Source organism: Lithobates pipiens, unplaced genomic scaffold, assembly GCF_037356315.1.
Source record: "Lithobates pipiens isolate NorthernLeopardFrog02 unplaced genomic scaffold, aLitPip1_a1.2 Scaffold_13, whole genome shotgun sequence".
In the NCBI taxonomy this organism is placed as follows: domain Eukaryota; kingdom Metazoa; phylum Chordata; class Amphibia; order Anura; family Ranidae; genus Lithobates; species Lithobates pipiens.
The window spans coordinates 40902460-40924594 of record NW_027507718.1 but is presented as its reverse complement, the minus strand read 5'-3'; the positions used below and the strand labels follow the sequence as shown (position 1 = coordinate 40924594).

The 22135-nt window shown below is 45.1% G+C and overlaps 1 protein-coding gene across 1 annotated transcript in view; it reads right to left on the bottom strand.

The window, feature by feature from the left end:
- Positions 1-22135, bottom strand: part of JAK2 (Janus kinase 2) — a 338166-nt gene that overhangs the window by 8035 nt on the left and 307996 nt on the right. The window contains exons 22-23 of the mRNA XM_077475037.1: positions 21166-21283; positions 9499-9612 (exon numbers count right to left, since the gene is read on the bottom strand). Of these exons, the coding sequence (XP_077331163.1) occupies positions 9499-9612; positions 21166-21283 (232 nt within the window). The remainder of the gene's footprint in view (positions 1-9498; positions 9613-21165; positions 21284-22135) is intronic.

Below are 22135 nucleotides of genomic sequence, written 5' to 3'. Positions count from 1 at the left end.
CTTGTCCAAACACAGATTTTCTGCCTGTGTTTTGGGTGTGTCCTGAAATAGGGCATTAATGGTCCCATGTCCCATTTATTTCTGTTGTAACAACTATTCAAGTGCCCCAAGATATGTTGTATGGTCTTCTTAGGACTCACTGAATCCTTAGACCCAAGAAAATCATCTAGAACACTGCTCAAAGTGTTATTGTTTCACACTAGGAAAATGATTGTACAAAAATGGAAGTCACCAACTTGAAACAATTGGAAATCTTTGGTAAATTCAGCTATTCTCCTATTGTACGAGGGCCAGTTCACACCACATGCAGTTCAGTGCATTTTTTTCTAAATCAAAAATGCATGGAAAGTAGTGAAGCCTGCTCCAGTGGAATCGAGAAAAAAAACGTAGAGCATGCTGCACTTTTTCTGCACTGGACTGTACTGGAACGCTGTAAAACGCATCGAAAACACACTGAAGCGCACCTAAATGCACCAAAAATGCACGTTCTTATTTTAGGTTAAGAAAAAAAGGATGAAAAAATGCACTGGACTGAATCAAAACGCACCAAAAACGTGCATGCAGAAAAGCACCCGGAACGCATCTTGGTATGAACTGGTCCTTAGGCCACCTACAAGAGCAGGGGGTGCCGCAACAAATTTGATAAAGTTTGATCAGTGTGGGTTGAAAGCCCTGATATGGCCACATGATTTTCTGCCTATGTTAATCTGCCTGGTTCACCATTAGTCCTGCCGTTGATTTTCGGGCTACCATATTTTGTTTGTTTGTAATATTGCCCTGTGATTCTACCTGTGTACTGGCTCCTTTATTGCTGGAAAGGAGCACTACTGATTTCTCCTATCTCAATCTGCAACTATGTTTGATGGTTTATTAAAGTGGGAGTAAACTCCTATGCATGATTTACCTATAGGTAAGCCTATAGTAAAAAGGCTTACCTTTAGGTACAGTAAATATCTCTTAAACCTGCACCGTTTAGGAGATATTTAATTTTCATGCAGCCGGTGATGTCACTGGCGCATGTGCTCTGAAGGAACGGCATACCGCGCTGTTCCTTCAGAGCCCTGTGCCGTGAACGGCGGCTACTGTGCGCATGCGCAGGAGTGATGTCATTGCGGCTTCTCTGGCCACTCACTCAGCATCGCATACTAGCACATTATGGTATTGCCTTGCAAGATTTGAAAAAAGTTCTGCTACACTGTATTGCTGTATAACTGTTTAAAAGCAATAAATAGAATTTACCCCCAAAAAAAAAGTAATCTATAAAAAGGGGGCATTACAATTTCTAGAGAAATTCCACAGCACTGACATAGATACAGTGCCTTGAAAAAGTATTCATACCCCTTTACAGGGCACATAATTGTGAAGTGGAAGGAAAATGATAACATTTTTTTTTTTTTTTTACAAATAACTATGGGAAAAGTGTGGCGTACATTTGTATTCAGTCCCCCTGAGTTAATACTTTGTAGAACCACCTTTTGCTGCAATTACAGCTGCAAGTCTTTTTGGGTATGTCTCTTATCAGCTTTGAACATCTAGAGAGTGACATTTTTGCCCATCATTCTTTGCAAAATAGCTGAAGCTCTGTCAGATTGGATGGAGAGCATCTGTGAACAACAATTTTCGAGTCTTGCCACAGATTCTCAATTTGATTTAGGTCTGGACTTTGACTGGGCCATTCTAACACATGAATATGCTTTGATCTAAACCATTCCACTGTAGCTCTGGCTGTGAGTTTAGGCGTTGTCCCGCTGGAAAGTGAACCTCCACCCCAGTCTCAAGTCTTTTTCAGACTCTAACAGATTTTCTTCTAAGATTGCCCTGTATTTTGTACCATCGAACTTCCCATCAACTCTGACCAGCTTCCTTGTCCCTGCTGAAGAAAACCATCCCCACAACATGATGCTGCCACTACCATGTTTCAGAGTGGGAATGGTGTGTTCAGGGTGATGTGCAGTGTTAGTTTTCCACACATAGCGTTTTGCTTTTAGGCAAAAAAGTAACATTTTGGTCTTGCTGTGTCCCCCACATGGCTTCTTGCAAACTGCAAACAGGACTTCTTACGGCTTTCTTTCAAACAATGGCTTTCTTCTTGCCACTCTTCTATAAAGGCCAGATTTGTGGTGTGCATGACTAATAGTTGTCCTGTGGACAGATTCTCCAACCTGAGCTGTGGATCTCTGCAGCTCCTCCAGAGTTACCATGTGCCACTTTGGCTGCTTCTCCGAATAATGCTCTCATTGCCGGCCTGTCAGTTTAGTTTTTTTCACATAGTTATTTGTAAAAAAAATAATTGAATTTTCCTTCCACTTCACAATTATGTGCCACTTTGTGTTGGTCTATCACATAAAATCCCAATAAAATACATTTACGCTTTTGGTTATAACATGACAAAACGTGGAAACTTTCAAGGGGTATGAATACTTTTTCAAGGCACTGTATGTGGATACACACAAATGGAGTGTGGATAAAAACTAGGCTTGAGACAAAAGCACAGAAAACATTTAATTACAGCATGCACCCACTAAGGCCCTTAGGTAGGCGATTTTGGATATCCCTAGTATGCCACAAAGTTAAGTTTGGCATGCAAAAGTTCCCATATTTATTATACAGACTCCAAGGACATCTTAACCACTTGACGTCGGCAGGCCGTCATATGACAGCCTCAAATTTGCGGTGGTATATCTGAATGACGCCAGAGGCTACAGGCATCATTCAGATATCGTAATTTTCAGCCGACGATTCCCTACACCATAAGAATGATCATAGCGACTGTTCCGCCGCTTGATCATTCTTATGGGCAGCGAAAGGGGATGTCGCCCCCCTCCCGTGCTTCTACCGACTCACCGCAGCGATCGGTGAGCCAGAGACAGGATCCGTTGGCCTGGGATGTCCATCATAGAGATATCCAGCGGACCAGATGGTTGCCGGAGTCTCTATGATCTTCGGAGGCCGGGCGTGATGTTATGACGTCACGCCTGGTCTCTGCATTCAAAAAAACGGTGCTGCCTCGGCTGGGAAGCCAGGATCGTTTTTCTTTTTCTTTTTTTTTTGATTTTAGGCTTTTCAGCCTAGAGGTGAGATGTGGGGTCTTATTGACCCCATATCTCACTGTAAAGAGGTCCTGTCATGTCATATTCCTATTACAAGGTATGTTTACATTGCTTGTAATAGGAATAAAAGTGATCAAAAAAAAAAAAAAAAATTAAAATGTCAAAATAAAAATTAAGTAAAATTAACAATAAAAATAAATACATTTTAAAGCGCCCCTGTCCCCGTGGGCTCGCACGCAAAAGCGAACGCATACCTAAGTCCCGCCCACATATGAAAACTGTGTTCAAACCACACATGTGAGGGCCGTGAACATTAGCGTGAGAGCAATAATTCTAACCCTAGACCTCCTCTGTAACTTAAAACATGTAACCAGCAAAAAAAATTTAAAGTGTCGCCTATGGGGATTTTTCCCATTCCACAAGCGTGTGCAATCTTGAAGCATGACATGTTAGGTATCTATTTACTCGGCGTAACTTCATCTTTCACATTTTGCAAAAAAATTGGGCTAACTTTACGGTTTTGTTTTTCTAAAGCATGAAACAGTTTTTTTTATTTTTTTTAAAGTGTTTGAAAAATTACTGCGCAAATACGGTGCAAGATAAAAAATTGCAATGACCGCAATTGTATTCTCTAGGGTGTCTGCTAAAAAACATATATAATGTTTGGGGGTTCTATGTATGATTATTTTTACATGTAGGAGCGGAGTGTCAGAATTGGCCTGGATGCGAAGTGGTTAATAAACCTCAATTAAGATTCAATCTGGAAAAAACTCCAGTCTGTTACTCATCTGGTTAATTACTTAATACAAAAGAAAATGCTGTGGTTGCAATGTTTTCTATGGAATAAAATTTTTTAATTATAACTAAAGACAAACCTTTTTATTTTTGAACAGAGTGGAGAGGGATTAGAACACATTAGCTTTTTTTACTGCGGTCTGTGCCCCCAATAATAAGATACGTCCTCTTTGTCATGTTTAGTAAACATGAAAGTAAATGAAAATCCCACATTTTGGGTTGACCTCGAGAAAAGTTGGAGTGCTGCCCTCTTAATAAATTAGTACCCCTCTGGTTGCCCTGACCTCATGATGACCCCCCGTGATCTGCCACCTCTGACACTCTGGGTTCAAACATTTTTTTCCCACTAGATAACAACAGCAATAAGAAAATAGACCAGAATTGGTTAGACCAGTAATCGTTTACTCAATGAGATGAACATTCAAACATTCAACATTGAACACTATAATTTCTATACTCAAATAAGTGCATAAAATGTCTATGTGAATAGGCTACAGGAGAGCAGAGGAATGACTCAGTGTCAGACCCCTCTCTACTGCTTCTTCACACATAAATGGACAAACACAGTAGATAAACAAGTACAACTCTAGCAAACAGTAACTGTATTACAATTTAACCTGCTCTTATGCAGGCAATACATGGTCGAATTTCGAACAAATTTTCTTTTCAAAATCAGAAAATTCGTTTTTTTTTGTGATCCGATGATGCCACCATTGATTTTCGAAATTCGGCCGACCTAGCCTTCAATTTCACCTCATGTTGCTACAGAAAAGAATTTTCTTGGCTGGGAATCTTCTTTTCTCTCCGTAAATTTTCTTTTATTTCCGTATATTTTCTTTCATCTCCGTACATTTTCTTTTCTTATTACGTTTCTCGCACGATTCTCCCATCATTGATTAGAAAATCGTTCGTTTTTCTAAAAATTTCCAACATGTCCGATTCCTCAAATTTTATTTCTGAACGAAAATCGGCTGTTGCTGCAGCCCACTAATGGTGCGAAATTCATACGAAAATTCTTAGATCCGATTTTCGAAAGAAAATTCTTTCGAAATTCGAACCGTGTATGGCCGGCATTAGAGAGTGTTCCTGGTGATCTGCAGCTTTACAAGCTTCAGCAAAACAAATCCCTGAAGCGGGGAGGAAGGTGAAAGTAGTCCGGTGTTGCTGTGTGGCAATTCGGTAAATATTCACCTAGCTCTTAGGTTTTTAATTGCATGCAAGAAATATTGAATGGTAAAGCAAAATAGCCGATCCAATAGATCAGGCATGTCCAAAGTCCGGCCCGCGGTCTGGTTTTGAACGGCCCGCCTGGTTGTTTAAACACATATATCTTTTGTGGCCCCCGGCGATCTCCCAGCGCCGGGGCCACAAAAGATATATAGTCCGGCTGCCTCAGAGGGAGGAGGCGGGACGAGTGCTGTGCACACAGGAGGAGAATTTCCTGTTTACACGGCAGCTGTAATAGGAAGTCCCGTCTCTGCCATTGGATGACTGTGCTGTCCATCAAAGGAGGCGGGACTTTCTCTTAAAGAGGCCGTTGTGTAAACAGGAGATTCGCCTGTAAGATGTCTTTGGCGTTCGTCCTGCCCTCCATGGCTGCACTGATGGTAATGGTAGCTGCATTCCTGGCAATGGTGAGTGAATTCCTAGCAATGTTGGCTGCATTCCTGGCAATGGTGGGTGAAATTCCTGGCAATGGTGGGTGAAATTCCTGGCAATGGTGGGTGAAATTCCTGGCAATGGTGGCAGCATTCCCGGCAATGGCGAGTGAATTTCTGGCAATGGTGGGTGAAATTCCTGGCAATGGTGGGTGAAATTCCCGGCAATGGTGGCAGCATTCCCGGCAAAGGTGGCAGCATTCCCGGCAAAGGTGGCAGCATTCCCGGCAATGGCGAGTGAATTTCTGGCATTGGTGGGTGCATTCCTGGCAATGGTGCCTGCATTCCCGGCAATGGTGGCTGCATTCCCAGCAATGGTGAGTGAATTCCTAGCAATGGCGGGTGAATCCCTGGCAATGGTGGCTGCATTCCCGGCAATGGTGGGTGAAATACCTGGCAATGGTGGCTGCATTCCTGGCAATGGTGGCAGCATTCCCGGCAATGGTGGCAGCATTCCCGGCAATGGTGGCAGCATTCCCGGCAATGGTGGCAGCATTCCCGGCAATGGTGGCAGCATTCCCCGGCAATGGTGGCAGCATTTCCCGGCAATGGTGGCTGCATTTCCCGGCAATGGTGGCTGCATTTCCCGGCAATGGTGGCTGCATTCCCGGCAATGGTGGCTGCATTCCCGGCAATGGTGGCTGCATTCCCGGCAATGGTGGCTGCATTCCCGGCAATGGTGGCTGCATTCCCGGCAATGGTGGCTGCATTCCCGGCAATGGTGAGTGAATTCCCTGGCAATGGTGAGTGAATTCCCTGGCAATGGTGAGTGAATTCCCTGGCAATGGTGAGTGAATTCCCTGGCAATGGTGGCTGCATTCCCGGCAATGGTGGCAGCATTCCCGGCAATGGTGGCAGCATTCCCGGCAATGGTGGCAGCATTCCCGGCAATGGTGGCAGCATTCCCGGCAATGGTGGCAGCATTCCCGGCAATGGTGGCAGCATTCCCGGCAATGGTGAGTGAATTCCCTGGCAATGGTGAGTGAATTCCCTGGCAATGGTGGGTGAATTCCCTGGCAGTAGTGGGTGCATCCCTGGCAATGGTGGGCGCTGCATTCCTAGCAATGGTGAGTGAATTCCTAGCAATGGTGGGTGAAATTCCTGGCAATGGTGGCTGCATTCCCGGCAATGGTGGCTGCATTCCCGGCAATGGTGGCTGCATTCCCGGCAATGGTGGCTGCATTCCCGGCAATGGTGGCTGCATTCCCGGCAATGGTGGCTGCATTCCCGGCAATGGTGGCTGCATTCCCGGCAATGGTGAGTGAATTCCTGGCATTGGTGGGTGAATCCCTGGCAATGGTGGGTGAAATTCCTGGCAATGGTGGCTGCATTCCCGGCAATGGTGAGTGAATCCCTGGTAATGGTGGCAGCATTCCCGGCAATGGTGAGTGAATTCCTGGCATTGGTGGGTGAATCCCTGGCAATGGTGGGTGAAATTCCTGGCAATGGTGGCTGCATTCCCGGCAATGGTGGCTGCATTCCCGGCAATGGTGAGTGAATTCCTGGCATTGGTGGGTGAATCCCTGGCAATGGTGGGTGAAATTCCTGGCAATGGTGGCTGCATTCCCGGCAATGGTGAGTGAATCCCTGGTAATGGTGGCTGCATTCCCGGCAATGGTGAGTGAATTCCCAGCAATGGTGAGTGAATTCCCGGCAATGGTGGGTGAATTCCCTGGCAATGGTGGGTGAATTCCCTGGCAATGGTGGGCGCTGCATTCCTAGCAATGGTGGGCGCTGCATTCCTAGCAATGGTGGGCGCTGCATTCCTAGCAATGGTGAGCGCTGCATTCCTAGCAATGGTGAGCGCTGCATTCCTAGCAATGGTGAGCGCTGCATTCCTAGCAATGGTGAGCGCTGCATTCCTAGCAATTGTGGGTCTGCAGATAGACACTGACCCTTGTTTTGCTTCACAGTTCTTTATTTAAAATTTTAAGTTTTTTTTTCCTGAAGCTTCCCTCTTAAAGTGAAGGTGCGTGTTATACGTCAATAAATACGGTGTATCCAAATGATACACTTGAGTTCATCTATTCACCACACACAGCCACAAAGGCAAGAGAATTCTTGTTGGGCCGTGTATTAGTGCTCGGATGGACACGCTTAGACCGAATTTTAATTGTTCAAAGAATGTCAGACAAAATGGTCGGCCCTCGCGCATGTTCAGTTCATCAAATCTGGCCCTCTTTGAAAAAAGTTTGGACATCCCTGCAATAGATGGTGTATAACCAACAGACAATATTCATGTGCAAATAAGAGCTGTAATTGAATTCACAGTGATCACTGACAAAGATGTTCTGTGGAACTACAAGCAACAGCAGACCAAAGGATGGCAAAGATGTCTGTATTTAGTGTCTGATATGCTGGAACATATCCTTGAACTTAAGTTGGTAATGAGTGCAGGAGACAATAATGTCTATATACAGTGTCTAAGACTGGGCTATCGCCCGCTCACCAAACTGGAACAGAAGATGATGATGAGGATGATGATTTCTCAGGACTCTGTGGCTCAAGCAATGACATCTGGCCTCCGCCGCAAGCGGCTCAAATGAATCCGCCGGACAGTGAAGGGGAACTGTCCGCAGATGTCCTTCCAGATATCCGCTGGGTAGCTCCGCCAGAGCAGGCCGCAACTCAGATGCAGCTCACCCTGTAACAGATTCCCTGCATGCAGATCCATGCCGGTGTCTTGTCATATAACGTCCTCCATCCGATAGTGTCCACTGCGTACTGCGCATGCGCAGTACACAGCAAAACAGATTCCGAAAATTGCCGAGGATGAACGGCGCCTGCGCCGTGAGTCCAGGTTCTAGCCCCACCATCCAAGTGGACATAGAGTAGGAATAAAAAAAGAGCCGAGCGCAGCGAGGCTGAGCCCGAAGCGTGGCGAGCAAAGCTCACCCACGAGGGGCCCTCTAATATTCACAACCCTATGTCCGCTTGGATGGTGGGGCTACCACCTCCATTCAAGGCGCAGGCACCGTTCAATCTCGGAGATTTTACGAAGCTACGCATGCGCAGTACGGGGCGGACACCATTTCATGGCCGGACACTATACGGCAGAACACCGGTCCCAAGCCTTCCCTCTTATAGTCCCTCCCAGCGGTCTGCCCTTCATCAGCCAGCTGGTAGTTGTAGTTTCACATAATACAGCCAGAAGGCGAATCCTATCCAAATGGACTACATGTCGCAAGATGCTTTGCTCGGTCTTATCTGATTAAAAAAAAAAACACAACAGGACATCCCACACTGGAACACTAGAGGTAAACAGCTACCCCTGAAACAATGCCACACAGTGTCTTCTGATTGCAGGAATAGGTAGGTATCCAGCTCCTGGCTACACAGTGATAGAGGGGAAATCTTCCAACGGGGACAGTCTTGTTATCTCCACTTATGATTAATTGGCTTCTGAAAGAGCATTTGTAACCATGCGGCCCAACTGTAGAATTTTTTTCCCCAGCTTTTATTAAAGTTGGAAGGACTAGATAATCTTTCAGCTTTTTATTGTGGCCCAGTGTCCCCATTCAGAAGATTTTACCATTGTGTAAAAGTGTGAGGAGTCTAAAGTCAGAGGGCAGGGGTTAGCAAAAAAACCTTTTCTCAATACCCATACCTCATTGAATGAAAAACATTCTTACTAGGGTAGCTTCTAAAAGTAGAGTGTGGTAATAAAATGTTATTGGGTTAGAAAAATTCATCTTGGTGTCAAAGAGATTCTCTTTTAAAGTACAGGAGTTTTAAGGGAATATTATATACTATAAAAATGTACCACGTGGCATTACAGTGCTGTACCATGTTAGCCATAGAAATATCCAATTATCTCTACCCATAAACTAATATGTGATAAAACTGCAGCCTTCTTTGGCAGTGAAGTGTTGTAGTATACCGTGTACATGCACACTGAACCATCCCAACAGCAAGATTCCAAACATTGTCCTACAAAAGTTTAGTATTAACATTTTTTCCAAACAGCAACAATCCATACTACAAATATGCAATACCTCATTAGGGCAGCCCTCTGGTTGTGGCAGTCTCCCATTGTTCTTTAGTAACTCGATCAAATGAAATACAATCATCTGTCCTTGTTTATCATTTCCAATCATCCTCATAAACTCCTACAAATAAAAAATAGGCCAAATTTGTGAAAAGCAAACTCATCACAAGCATGTAAAAAATGTGCAAGTCAGAATAAAAAAATGCTTTATGGTTAACAATGCAATGCTAACTCAAAATGTGTGCTGACTAAAAAGGGAAATTTCGTTTATATCCTAATTAGAACACGTCTGCCTCTTCTCCATGCAGTCGTCATATAAAGTATATAATGTAAATGTAATTTCTGATCTGAATGTACTTTTCCCTGGCATTTTAATTAAAGTAATATTTTCAGCAAGTGAAACAAGATACTGAATTTTAAAAGCTATGCAGGAAAAGCTATGTGGATCTGACACCTAGGGACTGTTTCATTTCTATTCTTCATTTGAGTCATGTTTCATGAATCAACCTTTCAAGTCCTATGTCTGTAAAGAACTACATAGTGTTTTTAATTTCTGTATTTGACAGCCAGTCAGGAGCCAGCAGTGGAAAACTCTCCATTATAAATAGGTAAACAAAAGGGGGTCCATTATCACCTGACAAAAAGAAATGGGACAGGCTACCCCACACAGATGGCATTGAAAAAAAAAATTTAGGCTTTGAACTTGCAGATATAATTTACTATTTTTGCGATTGGGTAAGGCTGGGTTCACACTATTGTGTGGATATGGTCACAGCAGGGGGTCTGGTGCGTCAATGTTCACCAATTCAGGTTTGAATTCTCTCCAAATTTTTGGCTGAATTCGGACCTGAAACAAACCACCCCGGACGTTAGTTGCCGGGGGTCTGCGGCCGGTGGGCTTATCGGGATATGGAAACCCCATTTAATAAGGGGGCCCCCCACCCTATGTGAATGCATATGGGGGTACAATGTAGCCCTACCCATGCCCTCTCTTTCCGCTATCTACTCCCACTTCCAGGTCTCCTTTCTCTCCACTGTTTTCTCTCACTGCTGTGTCTCCTCTCTCCGCTGTCTTCTCCTTTTGTTCTTCCTCCAATGTTCTGTTGATGCTCTCTCCCGGTGTAATGCTAGGGCCGCCATTTACCAATACTTATATAGCCAAGGGGCAGGGTCACCTGGTGATGTCATCTGGAGGCTCCACCCCTTGTGACGTTACCACCCGGGGCATGATGGAACAGTGATATCACAAAGGGCATAGCCTCCAGATGACGTCGGCGGATGGCCTCGCCCCTTAGCTATATAAGTATTGGTACACGGCGGCCCTAGCATTACACCGCAAGCGACGAGAGAACATCAGAGGAAAGACAGAGGGAGAAGACAGTGGAGAGAGGAGACCCGGCAGAGGGATAAGACAGCGGAGAGAGGAGACATGGTATAGGGATAAGACAGCGGAGAGGAGACCCGGCAGCAGCAGGAGACAATGGAGAGAGGAGAGCCAGCAGCGGGAGAAGACAGTGGAGAGAGGAGATGCAGCAGCAGGAGAAGACATCAGCAGGAGAAGACCCGGAGGATGATGACATCGCCGGAGGAAGAAGAAATCGGAATGAGAAGAGACGCCGGAGCTGCTTTACTGTTTTCATTTTTTACACTTTTTTTGGTTGAATGAGTAGGGGTATTCATTCACATAGGGTGGGGGGCCGGATCTGGGGGACCCCTTGTTAAAGGGGGCTTTAAGATTCCGATAAGCCCCCTGCCTGCAGACCCCGACAAGCAACGGTCAGGGTTGTCCGGAAGAGGCCCTTGTCCCCATCAACATGGGGACAAGGTGCATGCCATTTTTTTTATTCTGGTGTGGGGGTTCCCCTTAAAATCCATACCAGACTGAAGGGTCTGGTATGGATCTTGGAGGGGGACCCGACACCGTTTTTTTTTTTTTCATTTTGGTGTGGGGTTCCTCTTCAAGATCCTCAGTGCTCAAATCGCATTGCTAGTTGGATCATTATGATCAGACTTCTGGTGTGACTTCTATTCAAAATCAATTGGCTCTCATGGGGAACCATTGATTTTGACATGTTAAAAAAATTTAAAAATAAATAAAAATAAAACTAAGCTCAACAGCCTCTGCTCCTGAACGCACAGGCTGTAGTTTTTTTTCTATTGCCCCCAAACACTTATACCTCCAAATGCCTCTGCCAGTTTATGTGTGCATGGACACATAGGCTAACATGGAGGGGAGTTTAGAAGCAGTTAAAAAAAAGCAGCTTTAAAAATGTCCTGTGTGCATCAGCCCTAAATGTTCAGTGCACATTTTCTCATCTTACAATACTGGTGCTGCGATTACAGCAGGTGCACCTTCCCTTTAAGACACGACTGGTAGGAATGTATCAATTTGTGTCATGCGACCAGTGAACAATGATCCTGTGTTATTAAAAAAGAAAGCTCTGCTTGTTGTTACAACACACTACATTTCTGAGCTTACTACCTGAACCTTTACAGCTCTGCATAACTACATTGTGGTCAGGGGCGGAACTACTGCCATAGCGACTCACGCGGGCGCTATGGGGCCCCGCAGCCGAGTGAGGCCCGATGAGGATGAGAGCACCGCCGGCACAGTCTCCTAGCCAGGGGAAGAGAGAGGAGAGGAAGAGGCAAGCTGTCCGTATCAGCAGAGAGCAGAATTGCCCCTTGTAATGGCTTTCATTAGAACTTCCAGTGTTCCCAGGGATCACGTCACATAGCTCCACCTCTTTGCCCAGCGCCTTTGATAGACAGAACGCCGGTCCAATGCAGGACGTGCGACGTCATCAAAGGCGTCGGGCCAAGAGGTGGGGCTATGTGACGATGAGCCCCAGGAAGACCGGAAATTCAAATTAAAGCTATTACAGCGGGCAATCCCACTCTGCTGATCCGGGAGGCTTGCCTCTTCCTCTGCACAGGTCATGCTGTATGGGGCACAGGCAGGCCAGGCTGCATGGGGCACTGGTCACACTGCATTGATACTAGGGCGGCTGTTTGCAGGGGGGGGGGCCCATACAACATTTTGCTATGGGGTCCTATGATTTCTAGTTCTTTTTTTAGCAGAAGAATTTTCCAGTAAATTAATGTAATACTATTTAACCACTTGCTTACTGGGCACTTAAACCCCCCTCAGTCCCAGACCAATTTTCAGCTTTCAGCGCTGATGCACTTTGAGTGACAATTGCGCGGGCATACAACACTGTACCCAAATGAAATTTTTATTATTTTTTTCCCACAAATAGAGCTTTCTTTTGGTGGTATTTAGTTACAGCTCGGAGTTTTATTTTTTGCTAAACAAACAAAAAAAGATGCAAAAAAAAAAAATCATGTTTTAATAGTTTGTTATAAAATTTTGCAAACGGGTCATTTTTCTCCTTCATTGAAGTGCGCTGATTAGGCGGCACTGATAGGCTGCATTGGTGGGCACTGATGGGCTGCATTGGTGGGCACTGATGGGCTGCATTGGTGGGCACTGATGGGCTGCACTGGTGGGCACTGATAGGCATAGTTAAGGCGGCACTAATAGGCACAGATAAGGCGGCACCGATGGGCACAGATAAGGCGGCACTGATGGGCAAAGATGGGCACAGATAAGATGGCACGGATGGGTGGCACGGATAAGTGGCACGGATGGGTGGCACGGATGGGCACTGATAGGTACCACAGATAGATGGGACTGATGGGCACTGATAGGTGGCACTGCTGGGCACTGATGGGCGGCACTGCTGGGCACTGATGGGCGGCACTGCTGGGCACTGATGGGCGGCACTGGGGTGCAGCACCTTTGAGGCAGATTGGGTGGCACTGTGGGTGGCACTGTGGGGTGGCACTGTGGGCACTATGGGCACTGACAGGGGGCACTGACGGGGGGCACTTACTTTTTCTTTTATTTTACTTCAGGATGGCACTGCGGGAGGCAGGTGGGCACAGGCAGGTGGCAGGTGGTCCCTTGTATTGATGGCCGTGATTGGGACTGATGTCCCGATCACGGCCGCCGGTGATCGGCTTTTTTTTTCTCTCCTCGCGCTGTCAGCGCGAGGAGGAATAATAGCCGATTACCGGCTCCGTTCTATCACATGATCAGCTGTCATTGGCTGACAGCTGATCACGTGATAAGGGGTCGGGATCGACCCCTTACACGGATCGGTGATCAGGCGAGTCTCACGGACTCGCCGATCACAGGGGGCGCGCAGGCCGCTCGTAACCAGGACGACGTCAATAGACGTAGTCCTGGAAATGTAGGTCCGCGCTAATGCCGTCATTTGGCAATAGCGCGGATCTGAAGTGGTTAAAGCGGAGTTCCAGTCTGGGGAAAAAAAAATCTTAAAAGTCAGCAGCTACAAATACTGTAGCTGCCAACTTTTAATATAATGACACTTACCTGTTCAAGAATCCTGCAATATCGGCACCCCAAGTCAATTCGTCCATCAGCTTTGGGCGCAGGCACCGACATTGCAAGTAAACTCTTAGTAAAGCCTTCAGGGTTCAAAGCCGGTTTTCTACTGCACATGCATGAGTCGCGCTGCACGGTTTGAATGGTTCCGCAGGCTTCTGAGACACATGTATCTTTTTTGTATGCACATGAATTGTTTATATAATTTTAGCACTACACTGTTTTTTTCATATTTTGTTTGACTTTGTTTGTTAGAGTGGTAGCTGCTGTTTTCATTGTGGTAGCGCAGTGTTTTTCCCTCATACTTTCACATATATTCTGAGACACACACACACACACACACACACACACACACACGTCCCAGAAGGCAGTGGGGGGGGGGTCTGGGAGGAGGAGGGGCCAGACATTGATCGCCATGTAGCCCTCTTACAAGGAAGTGGGAGCGGGTACCTGTCAAAACCAAGTCCCTCCCCCCAAAAAAGTGCCAAATGTGGCAGTGGAGGGGGAAAGGGTGCAAACAAGTGGAGCTTACCCTTTTGGGTGGAGCTCCATTTTAAAGATATGTTTCCACAAAAGTAATTGTAAAAACTTCATCTAACAGAAGGGGAAGGGCATATGAAGAGCTAATCAACATATACAGAAATGAAGCTGACACTGTAGTTCAGGTAAGACTGAAAAGAAAGAGCCATATTGTGTTAAGGGCCTGTACTTATTGCACTTTAAAATAATTACAGCGCTTGAGTAACCTAATCTTAACATCTAGAGTTTACAATATGTTCTCCTTGAGAAATGGAATATTAAATGTATTCTGAAATATTCCATTTCAAAATTATGATGGTACAGATATAATCAACTAGTCATTTAGTTTAACTTCTTATACTGCTTGAGGGCCACAAATCATGAGCACAGAATGAGGTATCAGTATGACACATCTAATCTTCCTGAAGACTGCAACTCCTTTAACATGTCATTGCCTGCTGAATATACTCTGATCTTTATTACACATCTCAGTCAACATGTGATATTTTTGGCTAACTTATTTTTTATCTAAAATGTAGTGATTAAATCTGTCAACAAACCCTCTCTTGTACTGAGAGGTATAGACTCCAGAGAGAGTTATTTTACCCCTGCACAAATCATTAATATGACCTCATATGGAATACACAGTTCATATTTGGGCACCAGTTCACAAAAAGGATAATCAGGGAACTAGAGAAAGTGCAGAGAAGAGTAACCAAACCGATAAGAGGCATGGAGGAGCTCAGCTATAAAAGAAAGATTAGCTGAACTTAACCACTTGCCGACCGCCGCACGACGATGTACGTCGACAGAATGGCACGGGCAGGCATATGGGCGTACATGTACGTCCCTGCCTTCCCGCGGGTGGGGGGCCCGATCGGGCCCCCCGGTGCCAGCGGCAGTCGGTTTTCGTTCAGAAGCGATCCGGGATGAGGGGGCGGCCATTCATTCATGGCCACCCCCTCTCGATCGCTCCTGACGAATGGAAGTGAGGCGTGACATCACTTCCTCTCCTGTAATGTAAACACAGGAGAGGAAGTGATGTAATCTCTCCTCCGTGTCGGTATTTTTCGTTCCGGCACCGAGGAGAGAGGATCGGTGAGTTGCACCAACACGACACTTCACAGTAGAACATGCCAGGCACACTCACACCCCCCCTTCACCCCCCGATCACCCCCCCCCAATCACCCCTGCCCCCCCAGTCACAGTGACACCAATAGCATTTTTTTTTTTTCATTGGTGTCATTTGTGACTGTAATAACTGTTAGGGCAGTTAGGGTTAGCCCCCTTTAGCTCTAGGGTACCCCCCTAACCCCCCCAATAAAGGTTTAACCCCGTGATCACCCCCCGTCGCCAGTGTCACTAAGGCTGGGTTCACATTGCAGCGGTTTATGAGAACGGATGTGATTCGCACCGCACTGCAGTGCAAATCACATCCGATCTCTGTGCGATTCGAGTTCAGCCATACTGAATTCGCGCCGCACCCGCCGCAAATTCGCACGGGATCCTTTTTTTGGTCCGCAGCAGAATCGGATCGCATGGGTGTTCACACCATGCGATCCGAGTTTGCAGATCGCACTGCGATATGCGAACTGATCTGGGGGTGTCATTAACATTTCACTGACACTCCCAGCAGTTCGCATAGGGCAGTGTGAACTGCCGCCGGGAGGCATGCGATGCGGGAACCCGCCGCAGATTCGTGGCGTTCCCGCATCGCTCCAGTGTGAACCCAGCCTAATAAGCGATCGTTTTTCTGATCGCTGTATTAGTGTCACAGGTGACGCTAGTTAGGCAGGTAGGTATTTAGGTTCGCCGCAGCTTTTTATAGCGCCAGGGACCCCCATATACTACCGCATAAAGCCCCCTGATTGCCCCCTAGTTAACCCTTTCACCAGTGATCACCATATAACTGTTACAGGTGACGCTGGTTGGTTAGTTATTTTTTTATAGTTTCAGGGCACCCGCCATTTATTACCTAATAAAGGTTTAACCCCCTGATCACCCGGCGGGTGTCATTTGTGACTGTAATAACTGTTAGGGCAGTTAGGGTTAGCCCCCTTTAGTTCTAAGGTACCCCCCTAACCCCCCCAATAAAGGTTTAACCCCGTGATCACCCCCCGTCGCCAGTGTCACTAAGGCTGGGTTCACATTGCAGCGGTTTATGAGAACGGATGTGATTCGCACCGCACTGCAGTGCAAATCACATCCGATCTCTGTGCGATTCGAGTTCAGCCATACAGATAGTATGGCTGAATTCGCGTCGCACCCGCCGCAAACTCGCACGGGGCCCTTTTTTTGGTCCGCAGCAGAATCGGATCGCATGGGTGTTCACACCATGCGATCCGAGTTTGCAGATCGCACTGCGATATGCGAACTGATCTGGGGGTGTCATTAACATTTCACTGACACTCCCAGCAGTTCGCATAGGGCAGTGTGAACTGCCGCCGGGAGGCATGCGATGCGGGAACCCGCCGCGGATTCGTGGCGTTCCCGCATCGCTCCAGTGTGAACCCAGCCTAATAAGCGATCGTTTTTCTGATCGCTGTATTAGTGTCACAGGTGACGCTAGTTAGGCAGGTAGGTATTTAGGTTCGCCGCAGCTTTTTATAGCGCCAGGGACCCTCATATACTACCGCATAAAGCCCCCTGATTGCCCCCTAGTTAACCCTTTCACCAGTGATCACCATATAACGGTTACAGGTGACGCTGGTTGGTTAGTTATTTTTTTATAGTTTCAGGGCACCCGCCATTTATTACCTAGTCTCACTAGTGTACCCCTAAATTTAGGGGTGTCTACTTTCCAAAATGGGGTCATTTGGGGGGGGTTTGTGCCATCTTGGCATTTTATGGCCTTCAAAACTAACGCCCTTAGAAAGCCTGAAGGCGGTGCTTGGTTTTTGGGGCCCCGTACGCAGCTAGGCTCCCAAAAAGTCCCACATATGTGGTATCCCCGTACTCAGGAGAAGCAGCAGAATTTATTTTGGGGTGTCATTTCACATATGCCCATGGCATGCGTGAGCAATATATCATTTAGTGACAACTTTGTGAAAAAAAAAAAAAAAAAATAGTTTGTAATTTTCCCGCAACTTGTGGCAAAATATAAAATATTCCATGGACTCAACATGCCTCTCAGCAAATAGCTTGGGGTGTCTACTTTCTAAAATGGGGTCATTTGTGGGGGTTTTGTGCCATCTTGGCATTTTATGGCCTTCAAAACTGTAATAGGTAGTGAGAAGTGAAATCAAAAATTTACGCCCTTAGAAAGCCTGAAGGCGGTGCTTGGTTTTCGGGGCCCCGTACGCGGCTAGGCTCCCAAAAAGTCCCACATATGTGGTATCCCCGTACTCAGGAGAAGCAGCAGAATTTATTTTGGGGTGTAATTTCACATATGCCCATAGCATGTGTGAGCAATATATCATTTAGTGACAACTTTGTGTAAAAAAAATAATTTTTTTTTTTTTTTGTCATTATTCAATCGCTTGAGGCAAAAAAATAAAATATTCAATGGGCTCAACATGCCACTTATCAATTTCCTTAGGGGGTCTACTTTCCAAAATGGGGTCATTTGGGGGGGTTTTGTACTGCCCTGCCATTTTAGCACCTCAAGAAATGAGATAGGCAGTCGTAAACTAAAAGCTGCGTAAATTCCAGAAAACGTACCTTAGTTTGTAGATGTGACAACTTTTGCGCAAACCAATAAATATACAGTTATTGACTTTTTTTTTACCAAAGACATGTGGCTGAATACATTTTGCCCTCAATGTATGACTAAAATTGAGTTTATTGGATTTTTCTAATAACAAAAAGTAGAAAATATCATTTTTTTTCAAAATTTGCGGTCTTTTTACGTTTATATTGCAAAAAATAAAAATCGCAGAGGCAATCAAATACCATCAAAAGAAAGCTCTATTTGTGGGAAGAAAAGGACGCAAATTTTGTTTGGGTACAACATTGCATGACCGCGCAATTACCAGTTAAAGCAGCGCAGTGCCAAATTGTAAAAAGACCTCTGGTCATTGACCAGCAAAATGGTCCGGTCTGAAAGTGGTTAATTTATTTTCTCTTGAGAAGTGGAGATTAAAAGGGGATATGATCAATAGAGGTCGACCAATATGGGTTTTTCTCTGGCCGATGCCGATATTTAGAAATCATGGCGGCCGATGGCCGATATATGATGCCGATTTTTTTGGGCCGATATGTTAGGCCGATTTTTTTTTCCTTTTTTTTTAATCCCCCTTCATCTCATAAAATCTAACACACCTTTCCCACTGGGGCGTTTTTCAGGCTCTTTTGGGCTAAAAATAGCGCCTGTAAAGTGCCTGCAAAATGGCTCCCCTGCAGTCTGTGTGAAAGACAGAGTGCTTTCACAAGGAGGCGATGCGCTGGCAGGATCTTAAAAAAAATTCCTGCAAGCAGCACGTTTGGAGTGGTGTATACTGCTCCTCCACCACTCCTGCCCATTGATATGAATGGGCACCACTGCCGAAGTGCATGTAATGCGATTTGGCAGCGGTGCTTCACGGGCGCATTTAACCTCTTCCTCGGCCGCTAGCTGGGTTTTATGTGCCCCACTAGCAGCCAAATAGCACCGCTAAAATGATGGTAAAGAGCCACTAAAACTTGCAGCGTTTTACCATCAACGCCTGCCCGCTCCAGTGTGAAAGCAACCTTCATAAGTGATACAGAAAATTTCTTACATTTAAACATTTATTAAACAAAACAAACCTCCAATCAGTTTACTTGTATGTATGATTTAGATAAAAAAAAAAAAAAACCTATATATTAAATAAAAACAGGTAGTCAAAACTTTTGGACGAAAAAAAAAAATGGGCTAACTTTACTGTTTTTAATTTATTTATTTTTTTAAATAGTGTATTTTTTTCCCCAAAAAAATGCATTTGAAAGACCTCTGTGCAAATGCTGTGTGACATAAAATATTGCAACAACCGCTGTTTTATTCCCTAGGATCTCTGCTAAAAAATATATATATATAATTTTTGGGGGGTCTATGATTTTCTGGCAGAAAATACAGGATTTTTACTTGTAAGCAACAAGTGTCAGAAAAGATTTAGTCTTTAAATGGTTAAACTGAGAACTACACACAGAGATGAGTTCATTCATTCAAGTGTAAACATTGTATCTTTTTGTTCTTTTCTTGGCAGACTGCCCAGAGAGGAGGAAAGTCGTTTCTATGACGACTCAGGCAACTTACACTGACTTCTATTACAGAAGTCATTTCCAAGTTGCGCTGTTCTAAATCTGCCTTTTCATCAGCACAATCGGCCGATGCCAATTAATTAAAAAACTGCAAATATCGGCCGATATATCGGTCGACCTCTAATGATCAATATGTATAAATACATACCATATTTATCGGCGTATAACACGCACCTTTTTCCCCTTAAAAGCAGGGGAAAATCGTGGGTGCGTGTTATACGCCGATCCCCCGAAATTCTGAGCCTCTGGGCGGCTTTCAGCCGCCTTCGGCCGTTCTAGGCCGCTTTCGGCTCTTCTCGGCAGCTTTCGGCCGCCTTCAGCCATTCTCGGCTGCCTTCGGCTCTTCTCGGCAGCTTTCGGCCGCCTTCAGCTCTTCTCGGCGGCCGAAAGCTGGCGAGAATGGCCGAAGGCGGCCGAAAGCTGGCGAGAAGCGCCGAAGGCCCGCCAAGAACTACCGCACGCCGCCGAGATACACATCCGGCTCTGTATCTCGGCGGTGGCATTTAAAAAAAATAAAAAACAAATAGCAAATAAAATAGACAAGGCTGCAATGGGGGACAAGACTGCATAAGGCTGCAATGGGGGACAAGACTGCAATGGTGAACAAGGCTGCATAAGGCTGCAATGGTGGACAAGGCTGCAATGGTGGACAAGGCTGCAATGGTGGACAAGGCTGCAATGGTGGACAAGGCTGCAATGGTGGACAAGGCTGCAATGGTGGACAAGGCTGCAATGGTGGACAAGGCTGCAATGGTGGACAAGGCTGCAGATGACACTGATGGGCATTTAAATGTAAGTTGTTTTTTTTCCCCTTAAACTTCCCTCCTAAAAGTTTTTTTCCTTAAAATTCCCTCCTAAACTTGGGGTGCGTGTTATACGCTGGCACGTGTTATACGCCGATAAATACGGTAAGTGGTCCATATAGTGAACTTGGAGTTGAATATTTCCCTTTTAAGGTCATCACAGAGGGCAAGGGGGCAATCTTTACCCTCGGAGGTAATGGGGACTTCATCTCCAAATACGAAAAGGCTTCTTCACAGTAAAAGCTGTGAAAAGTGATATAGACTCCCTCAAGAGCTAGTTCTCTCCAGCTCAGTGATTGCTAAAAGGCCTGGATTATTTTCTAAATGTACATAATATAACTGGATACTAATATTTATAGGTAAATATGATCCAGGGAATATCTGATTGCCTCTTGGGCGATCAGGAAGGATTTTGCTTGAGAAAATTGGATGATGCTTTGCTGGGTTTTTTTTTGCCTTCCTCTGGATCAACTGTGGGTATAGGTTTGTGTATATAGGTATTTTTGTTCCTTTTATTGGTTGAACTAGATGGGCTTTTTCAACAAGACTAACTATGTAACAAGAACAGGCAGAAAATTATCTGAGTATGCTTTAGCTGAATTTCTCATTGATGCAGTCAATGTTGACATGCCATAAGTGCTTACACCGCACAACTGCAGTCACTGCAAACCAGTTTGATTTAGATTATGAAACATCAGCAAAATTTCATTTTTTGCATACTCACCGAAGGTGGGCTCTTATTTTTTTCACTGTATGTAAACAGCTCATAGAGAACAACCCCGAAACTCCACACATCTGAAGCCACAGAGAACTTGCTCTCAGTCAGACTTTCGGGTGCATACCTGCAATGACAACAAACATAAGCTAAATGACAGCATAACTGACTGGTCAGCACAATCACATCATGTCCACTGCTCAACTGAAAACGTATCAAAGTCTAAAATGAGGACAAATCTTACATTACTTGGAAAGAAAATTCGAAAATTTTTACACCGTAGAATGAAAGTAGCTTCTGGCAGACTATTCTTTTATGATAGGATAAGTGGCTAAATATTTTCATCACCTTCTTTTTAAGCAACAGAAAAAAACTGCTATAAGAGTTAGAAAAGAACACCGTCTTAAAAAAACAAAACAAACAAAAATAAATAAATCATATTTTCTTATCAAAAAAAAGGTGTGCTGAGGTGTTAGACCTGAAATAGATAATGAAATGAATGGGGATCTTCCCCTCTGTAAGCACCCAGAGAACAAAGGGGCTGATTTACGAAAGCCATGCGCCATCAGTAGAGGTGCACGATGAGGCGCAACGCACGTTTTCATATTTATGAAACGGTGCGTCGGGAACAGAGTTCGAATCCCCCATTTACTATAGTGATCTCGGCGCATGGGAGAATGCAATCTGTGCGCCAATATGCACACGGCATATTCAATTCAATATTAACAGAAGAGGGAGGTGACAATATTATGGGGTGATGTGAGAAAGTTTAGTAACAACTGCCCAAGTAACAAATATGCCCAAAACAAAATGAGAAAGTAACTTTTTCAGAGAAAGCCTGCTATGCCTGCAAATACGTTTAGAACTGTGTGAGATCAATGTAAGCACTGTGAAGCACAAATGGCTGTTGCGCTCATTCAAATGCATGTGTGCAGCCAAAATCTTAGTAAATTTCAAGCAACGTAAATGCAATTGCGTG